The sequence below is a fragment of the Echinops telfairi genome, unplaced genomic scaffold (assembly GCF_000313985.2).
Source record: "Echinops telfairi isolate 266 unplaced genomic scaffold, ASM31398v2 ScPeMD7_7425;HRSCAF=8463, whole genome shotgun sequence".
Lineage (NCBI taxonomy): Eukaryota > Metazoa > Chordata > Mammalia > Afrosoricida > Tenrecidae > Echinops > Echinops telfairi.
Window position 1 is genome coordinate 2,719,345 of NW_022111325.1, and position 9,483 is coordinate 2,728,827.

The 9,483-nt window shown below is 55.3% G+C and overlaps 1 protein-coding gene across 1 annotated transcript in view; it reads right to left on the reverse strand.

The window, feature by feature from the left end:
* Positions 1 to 2,959: 2,959 nt before the first annotated feature.
* MEX3A (mex-3 RNA binding family member A) overlaps positions 2,960 to 9,483 on the reverse strand; it is an 8,026-nt gene continuing 1,502 nt past the window's right edge. The window contains exons 2-3 of the mRNA XM_030887878.2: positions 9,367 to 9,478; positions 2,960 to 5,889 (exon numbers count right to left, since the gene is read on the reverse strand). Of these exons, the coding sequence (XP_030743738.2) occupies positions 4,787 to 5,889; positions 9,367 to 9,478 (1,215 nt within the window). The 3' untranslated portion in view covers positions 2,960 to 4,786. The remainder of the gene's footprint in view (positions 5,890 to 9,366; positions 9,479 to 9,483) is intronic.

The following is a 9,483-nucleotide window of genomic DNA, read 5'->3' on the forward strand; positions in this document are numbered from 1 at the left end:
GGGGGTGAGTAGGGTGTGTCTGTCTCTCTTAGCATCAGACCAGCCCCTCCTCCAACCAAGACGGCTGCTCGAGCAGGCTCTCTTGTCTCCTTGGTCTGCTGATCAGGGTGGATGTCTGACAGACTGCTCCCCAAGGAGAAGGCGGCCGGTCAAGGGGAGAAGAGAGGAGACCGAGTGTTTGAAGATTCTGGTAGGCTCTGGATTTCTGGAGACCTCCCCTTCCCAGGGCACATACAGGGATGCCCAGTCACACAGGGAGAACCCCACAGTGGTTCCTCTAACCCCCAAGATGGCCCCGACCCCTCTGCTAGACACATAAAGGAAGCGCCGTTAAGTAATAATGCTTTTAATAAAATTAAGTTCTTAATAGCACATTTCATACATTGACCCTCCCCTTCTTGGTTCTCTGCCCGTGTGCAACATCACTTTGACTTGATCATTCATGGGTTGAGTTTTCCTCCTCCCTGTTCATTTTGCTTTTGAAATCTTTTTCTCCTCAGCAGGGATGTCTTCCCTAGATGCCTCAAATGAAGTATTGACCACAATCCTACTCTACTTTCTACAGTGGGGAGACCATCCTCTCTGCCCCAGGGCCGTCTCCCCCACCCCACCCCCTACCCCACCCAGGAGCAGAGGGGATGGGCAATCCCTTCCCCGCCTCTGATGATACCATCCCAAACTAGGGGGGGAGGGCCTCCTAGGACAAACAGAATGGGGGGGGGGGAAATCACCCTAGGTGGGGTGAGAAGTAAATTAGGGAAAGGGACATGTTTGGGGTCTAGGGTCAGGGAGAGGGCATGATAGTCATTGGTGTCATGGGACTGGTCCCGCCCCCTCTTGCCAAAAGGAGAGCCTGGGGCCTCCCCCCAGCTTGGACAGGAAGGTCCCCACCTGATTGCAAGCAAATGGTACCAGAAGGCAAGTGCTTGAAAAATAAATGCCTCACATATAAGACTCAGGCTCTCCAATCGTCTGGGCTAGGGGTGTCCACCCCCAGGCCAGGGCACAACACATGACCCCTACCTGAATGAACACTGGGCAGGAACAGTCAGGGTCAGGGTTAGAGGTCACTGCTGCCCTCTGATCTGGATTCTGGGGCAGTTGAGACCGTCAGGGATGGTGGCCCTCCCTTTATCTCCCAGGAAGTCCTTCTTGGAACCTAACTTCATGCAGACAATAAAGCACTTTGCAGACCTGTGAAGCACAGTACAGTTTCAAAGGAGAACATTTATTGAGAACACTCCTTGCGCTGCTGCTTGGACTTCTCCAAAAGCCAAGTGGAGGGCTGGGTGGGAAAAGGGATGGGAAACAATCCCCTTAGTCCCCCTGAAGGTCTCAGGTAAAGCAGCCTGTGTGCATGTTTGGGAAATAACCTACCAGGCTCTCCAATCAGTCACGAAGTGGATTGAGGTTAGACTCTCAGAAGTACTTCATTTGGGCTCTAGAAGCTGGTTTGGGAGGATTTAAGCTAGTCTCTGTCCTCCCTACAAGCCCCAGATAATGACCTATGTATCACTTTGGACTGAGCAAGCACTGTGCAGCAGAGGCAAAGGGTGGGACAGAATGGCCTGACCCACAGGCCCCCTCTTCTGCTGCTCAGGGCCCAGTCCCCTTTCTGCTGTAGATGGTGTGTTCCACCCATTTAAAGACCCTCAGAACTGAACCTCTCTATTTGTCCTACAATTAAAAAACCCAAGGATTCTCCGAAGCAACCACAGCTGACTGGAAACTGCCAACCTTAAACCTGCAGCCTGCTTCCACCCTGACTTCTAAAGACGGGGCAACTCCAGACAGAGCCAGCCACTGCCCTCCTCTATCTTCCACTCTTTACGACTTTTATACATTCTACTGGACCCAGGGGCCCTCGATGCTACTAAACTTTAAGCTATCTGAATATTGTCTACTAAGTAACTAGTAATTCTTTCTCTCTCTTTCTCTAGGATTATATGAAATAAATTTGAATTATTATTATTATTAATTATTATTTTGTAGTATTCTTTTCTTTTAAACCCCTCGGTTTCTTTCTTTTCTTCTTTCTCTCTCGGTTTTTGTTTTTTTTTTGGTTAAAAAAAAAATCTATTTCTCTTAAATCTCACACCTCTCTGAGGTTCCCATGGGCCTGCTGGGCCTCAGTTCTCAGCTTCCCCTTCTCACTCACCTCCTGGGAATGGTGAAGGGGAAGGGGGGGGACACCCCAGGATCCTCAATCCTCAGCTTCTTCCTTTCTTGTTAATCCCTTTCTTTGTTTGGCTCTGCCTGCTCCCCCCCTGAGGGGGAGGGGGAGAGGGGCGGGGAGCCCATGGAGTGAAATCCAATCTAGTCACAGGGCCCCAGAAGGGACCAGGGTTCCCCCAGCCCCTTTCTCCACCATCCACACCAGGATGCTCCCCACAGAAAAGCAAATGAGATTCCTCCCCAAAGAAATGTGGGGGGGAAAAGGAACGCAAACCGGAACATATATTAAAAACACTTTAAGATTTAACTCTGAATACAAATGTATTTTTTTTTCTTCTTCTCTCCCTACATATATTCTAAACCTTCTAAAGTTTTTTTATTTTTTTTTAAGGATCACTTTATCATAAAATAAAATATCCTTTTCATATAATAAATTACCTAATAAAAAGTCTTTTTTTTTTTCATATTAGCCCAGGTTCTTTGCTACATTTATACGGTAATAAACGCCTTTATTAAAATAGAATATTAAATTATAAAGAACTGCTTTTTTTTTTTGCTATTTTTGTTTTCTCCCCTCTGCGTTGGTCTCCTTTCTTGCTCCCCACCCACCCCTCTCCTGTTTTGTCTCGCTATGCGTGTTTTGCGTTTGTGTCTAGGTCTGGCTCAACTAGTAAGGGTGGGATTGGATTTTCTGAGCCCCCTAGTGTAACAGTCTTCCGCCTTTGAGGGTAAGGAGTGGAGAGGGGGAGGGGGTCGACAGACATCCTTTCTTCCCACCCCCCTCCCCAGACCGCCCCCAGTGCACTGGGGGTACCCATTTGGTTTGGTTTCTATTGTACAGACATTTCAGGATGGCTCACGGAGGCAGCGAGGAGGGAAATTGTCACAGGCCAGCTTTCTTGGCCCCTGACCACCTTCCTCTCCCCTGCCTGGCTGGTGGTCTGGAGGGGAAAGTTGAGAAATGAGATAATTCACAACAGGAGGAAGGAGAGGAGGAAACCCCCTTGGCACCCCCATCCCTGTTCCCCTTCTCCTTTCAAGGAAGAATGGGACTCCAGAGCCATTAAGTGCTCAGAGATCACCCAGAACAGTCCCACCCCATTGCGTACAAGAATCCCCTGGTGCCCTCTGGGCCTCTCATCCCTGTCCTCTCCTGGCCCGGCCAGCGGAACCAGGAGGGCGAGAGGCCAGTGGCAACCCCAAATGAGTAGTGGGGAAGCAAGATTGTACAGTATTACTGAATCAGGTCCTGCCACACCCCAACTCAACTTCCACCTCAGATGGACCCCTCTCTGAAGACCTGGTCTCTCTCCTTAGCCACAGTGGGGTGGGGGTGGGGGTGACAGGGACACAGAGACTTCATGATTCGCAAGCTAATGAGGATTCAGGTCAGGCCCTGGGAGGGGTACAGGGAGGGGGGCATTGCAGGGGAGTCAGTGCCTTCCTGCTACCAGCCTCTCCTGCCTCAGGTCCTTTCCTGCTCCTGTAAATAGCAGACCCCCACCCCCAGATCCACAGCCAGAAAATCGAGCCCAAGAAGTACTCCCTAAATATAATGCCCAAAGATGGTGACAGTGGGAATCACCTTTAGATACCCTAGTATTAGACCCTTCCACACATTTTCACTGAGAAGTGAGATATAATCCATCAACAATTTAAAGGTGTTTGCTCAGAAAGGTGGAGGAGAGGGCTTTCTGGTGCCTGAAGTTCAGTGGTATCAAGATGTTCTTCCCCCGGACGGACTTCTCCACCCTCAAAGCTGGGCTGGAAGGGGCAGAAGGATCAGGAAGGGATGTAGTAAGAAGAGCAAAGAAAAGTGAACTCCACAGCTGCCCGGGGGAAGAAAAGAAATAGAACTCGCAGGAAGGGGAACAGGAGAAGGGAGCAGGGTAAGGGACAGTGGAAAGCTGAGGAGTGGCCCTCGCCAGCTCCTTCCAGCCCAGCTGTACAGGGACAGATGCAGTCTGTGCCCTCAATGGAACGGCATGCACCCCCCCACCCCCACCCCGAAGACTTCTGCTGACTTCCAGGAGAGCCCCGACCTCCGAGAGTTATGAAACCTCTTGACCAGATCCTCAAACAGGATGTGGGGTGGGGATGGGGGTGAAAGGGTCATGTTAAGAGGTCAGAGGTCAGGACTAGAGGGCTTGGAGATCCGAAAAAGCACCTCTGGGTACACATTGGAATTCTCCCTCTCCCTTTGCCCTATTGCCCAGAAGAAGTAGGGTGACACACAGATGGGGATGGGGGGTGGGGGTGCGGGTTGGGGGTCAGGATTAGGAGCTTCATCTTAACCTTAGCCACCATCTCTGGCAAAACAAGTTTCTCTTAGCTGCTCCCCGATTTTAGAATGTGTTGAGGTATCAGAGTTGTAACTCTAGTAACATTTCTGGTCCGGCCCCCTCCCAACCTACCCGGAGCTGGGGGACCAGCGGCTCTGCAAGTGGCCCACCCTCCAGCCACCACAGTTGTCTTTCCCCGAGGCCCCCCACCCCCAACAAGCATCTCTAAGCACCTTGCCCCTGGAATCACTGATTTCCAAAACGCCTTACTGGAAAACAGCTCTCGGGCGGCCCCTGGGGAGTGGGCCTGGAGGTATGGGGCAGGGTACTTAGGAGAATATTCGAATGGCTTGCGTGGCTGTGATATGGCAGACGGGACACTCGGGGTCCGTCCTCTCACAGATGCGAACTGCACACTCCATGCAGAAGAGGTTGTGTCCGCAGGGCACCAGCGCGGCGGTCACCTCGCTTTCGAAACACACCATGCAATCGCGCCCGCCGCCGGGGCTCCGCAGGCCGCCCCCCCCAAGTTTGGAGAAGCCCTGGAGAGGCTCTCCGGGCGGGCGCCTCGGGAGTCCCGCCAGCTCCGCGGAGGTAGCAGGAGAACGATGGGCGCCCGGGGGCCCAGCACGGGCCTTGGCCGAGGAGGAGGAAGAGGAGGAGGCGGAGGAGAAGAGCACGGAGGTGGGCGTGGCATTCTCCTGGCCCGCCCAGAGGGGGGGGCTGGTCTCGGCCACCCCGTAGTACACATCCTGCTTGCCCACTCCGTAGCCCGGAAACAGGTACCCGCCGTAGCCAAAGTCGCCGCCCTGCTCGCCCAGGCGTGGGGCCTCAAAGCCAGAGTCCACTCCGCACTCGCCGATGCAGCCCAGGCTGTTCTGCCGGAAGGTGGAGAGGGGCTTGCAGCCCGGAGGGTGCACCCGCCAGGCCTCGGAGTAGCGGCTATCCAGTGCGGCGTCGGGGCTCCCCGCCAGGAAATCGTTCTCATTGTTGTACTCGAGGATCTTGCCCGTGCGCACCGCGATGTGCGTTTCAATCTCCTCGCGCGCGCGCTCCACGTTGCCAGGGGCCCCGGTGATCTCAAACACGGGGTCGCGGTCACGGCTGGGCGTGATAATGTACGTGTTGGTCTGCTGCTGAATGCGCTTGATGGTGGCCCCCTTGGGGCCCACCACGAGCCCCACCACGCGGTAGGGCACCCGCACTCGGATGGTCACCTGGCCGGGCAGCGCCGGCGCCACGCCGAAGGCAGCGCCCGACTTGTTGCGCGAGGCGCGGATCATGGAGAAGTGCTCAGCGGCGGAGATGATTTCCCGCCGGGCGGTGGCCACGTCCTCTCGCCGCCCAGTCACCATAAACACCGGCTCCTCGCCCCGCACTGGCGTCTTGATGTAGGTGTTGGTTTTGGCCCTCAGAGCCTTAATCTTACAGCCTGGGGTAGGATGGGAAGGGGTGGTGGGGGGGGCAGGCAAGACAAGACAAAACAGACCCACAGGACAAGGTTGGTGATGGCACCAATAAGCTGCCCGATCTTACCCAGAGACCACAGCTCCCCAAGGACCCCTTAGGCTACCCTTGAAAACACAACCCCTCCCCGCCCCCATCCACCTTGACTGGAACCAGCCCCTCCCGGGATCTCCAGTCTACTCAATGTCTTTATGGACCACAGATGTCAAAATGGCACCAACTTTCTTCGTGTTCCGCTCAGGACCCTCCCTGCTCACTAGCTCCTTGAAAAATCCCCAAATACTCACTGACCCTTCCAGGCAAGTTGCTGGCTGAGAATCTACACACGAATTCCTCCCCCACCCACTGGCTGATAGGCACATAACTTCCAAATTACTTAAACACTGCACCTGTCGCCGTCACCCGTCTTTCCACAGAACCTCCCATAGCCACTCGGTCAGCCCCCTACAGTCTACTCCTTACTTAACTTCCACTCCCGAAGCATCTTCCCAGTCGACCCTGGAGCCCCTGACCCCTATCTTTTGGGTGACACCCTCTCCCCAGGCCTTCTCCCCACTGTCTCTCAGTGAGTGCCCCAGTTCACAGAGCTTGCAGCAATTAGTGGAAGGTGGGAGGCGAGCCTGGGTCTAGAAGCAGTGTTCAGGAGGGAGAACAGGGGTATGAAGATAAAATGAATCGCCGTGTCAGGAAGTGACACCCGCCCAAAGAGATTTCTTGGCCCCTGGTGCCAAGAGAGCAGACATGGGGTTGGGACCCGAGTAGGGTAAGGGGCAGGGTATGTTGGGCCTGGCCTCCTGCTTCGAAGGAGTAGATTAACGCAGGAGGAGAGAGAAGAAAGGCCCAGACAAAGAGAGACAAAGGGAGAGAAGGGGAGAGAGAAAGGTGAAAGAGACTGGGAGGCCCAGGCCATCCCCGAAGACTGCGGAGCTGGATGGGTGACTGAACAAGCCCCTCTCCTTTCCCACCCCCCCACCTTCACAAGAAGCCTCAGAGACTCACACACTTTTCCTACGAAGCATCCGCCACGTGTATATGAGTTGGCACACATGGTCCTAAGAACCGTGGAGTGCTATGTGCCTCTATCTACACCAACGCTAGTGGGGTGAGCCTGCCTGATGCACACTTTCCAACCGCCCTCCTTTCCCACCCTTCCATCTGCATCGACTCCACGCACCTCCAACTTTTGCCCTTATTCACACCCCTCTCCAGGCATGCAACTCACTGTTCTCTGTCATGAGCGCCCGCCCCCCCAGACACACACACAATCACCCGATCGCCTCAAAATCACGGGAAGCGTCCTATTTTCTGACTCTGCCAAGCCCCTAAAGACAGGCCCCAGGTGGGATCAAGCATGTGAGCCTCTGCCTCCATTCCAGACGGCCTCTGACACTACCAAATTATGGGGGGGTGGGAGGAGGAGAGAGTGGGTTGGGACAGCTTTCCTCACCTTCCAGAAACCTCTCAAGAAGGAGGATCTGTTCCCCCTCCCTGTGTTCCAGACTTCTTGTCAGTTCTCCAGTCCTACCTGTTGTCCAGCACATGCTTGGCTGCTATGAGGCAGAGAAGATTGAGGACTACAGGGGTCCCCTTGCCTACCACCTCCACTCACATGGGGCCGGGCTCTAAGTTTTGGCTCCACCAACCTATGGGGGTTGAGGAGGATGGGTCAGAGCAAGGAGAAAAGCTAGGGGCTCAGAGGTGCAGAATTGGAGGCGGACCTCTGCCTGGATTCTGCCACGTTGAAGAGGCATCTCTTGAAGGGGAGATCCAGGGGGCTTCACCTTCCTAGAGGTCAAACAGAAGAACACTAACACTGCAGTAGAAGGCGGGAGGCTAGACGAGAGGGAGGACTTCCATGCACTTAAAAAATGATGGAGAGGCTGATCTGAATAGGAGAAATCTCCCTGCTTTTATGAGGGACAGGCCAGAGGCAGAAGAGGATAGAATAATTCCGTTAAAATCCAGAGCCTCCCTAGAATATCCCACACCCAAGAAAAGACATCACTAGCCTTACCTAATTCCAGGGCTCTGGACCCTCCATTGCTGACCAGAAGACATCAACTTTCTAAACCAGATTATGTCCAGAGAAGCAGTGCCCCTGGAGGGTGGGGGAGTGTACAGGGGAGCGCATCTTCCCCACCTCCCTTCTAGGTCTCCCAGTGAAACCCCCTAACCACAGCGGGCCTGGGAGTGGAGGTGGGATGCAGACTAGGGGCCCATCCAGGCCACCTCCCCAGCCAGCAGCCTGCCGCCTGCCTGCCTGCCTGCCTGCCTGCCTGCCTGCCTGCCTTCCTCCCTCCCAGTCGGAATGCAGCTCCTCTATTGTTCCCCACTGTGGGACAGCTCCTCCCCCACTCCTCCCCCACCCCACACCTCCCCAGCCCAGCCCCCTTGGCAATTTCCAGACCCACCCACCCCCACCCCACTCCCCTTTGGGAAACTGGATGAGGAATGGTTCCCCAACATCCCGAGTCTGCTCCATCTGGACCCTCACCAACACACACCCCCCACAGCCGCTCAGGGATGCTGGAGCTGAGGAGGGTGTGGTATCAGACAGACTACACTGGATTAATTCTAAACACACACCCCCACAGACACCCACCCATCACCAAATCTTCAGGTGATGATTTCTGGCTCCCCCCCACACCCCCTTCTTACCCTGTCCCACTCTCTCACTACCAGAGGACCCCTCAACAGGCCTCTGGCCCCTGGCTGTGGCCAACCCAGAACAAAAGCCTGAGAGAGGGAAGCTGAAAGGTCCAGGCCTGGGACATCACACTTCCGTGGAGGCACCGCTTCCCAAGCTCCCCAGACCATCTAACTTGGGTGTGTGGGTAACCAGAAGACCCCCTTGTCCTAGCTGCCCCCCTCCCCAACTCTCCCCCATCCTGGGACCCTCCCCTGAGCCACACCCCCTTCCATTCCAACACTCAACCCAACAAAGAGACAGCTACTCTGTAGGGCTTCCCGGGCCAGGTCTCCCCCAAAGTCTGTTAACTCCAGGAGTGTGGGGGTCTCACGAGTGCCCCCGCCCAACCTACTAACAGACACCAGGGGCTGGGACTTTCGAGTGACTCTTTACACATTCTGTGAACATTCTCCCACTCCCCCCCCCCCATAGGAGTGGACACCCCCTCTGGACAGCCTCCCCGGATTGGGAGACCGAGCCCCCTCCCCTTTCCCTCTCCCAGTGAGAGGATATTTCTTTGTCTGAGGGCAGAGCCGGGCGGGGGGGCTGGGTGGGGGGGAAGATCGGGAGAGTCGTCCCATCTGTGGGTAGCAGGGAACTTTGTGGCACTTGGAAATCAGGGGAGGGGGCGGGTCCCCCTTTGTAGGGAAAGGGACAGAGACGGAGGCAAGCAGGGAGGAAGGAAATGAACTTTCTGTGCTGGGGACGTGGTGCCCCCCCCAAGTCCCTCCCCACGGTCCCGGAGCCGCTTACCTTGCCTGCCCACGATCTCGGCCACGTGCTCGGAGGTGGGCACGGGCACACACTCGGTGGTGTTGCTGCTGCCCTTCAGGCGCAGCTCGGCCTCTTTGTAGAGAGCGCAGAGCTTGG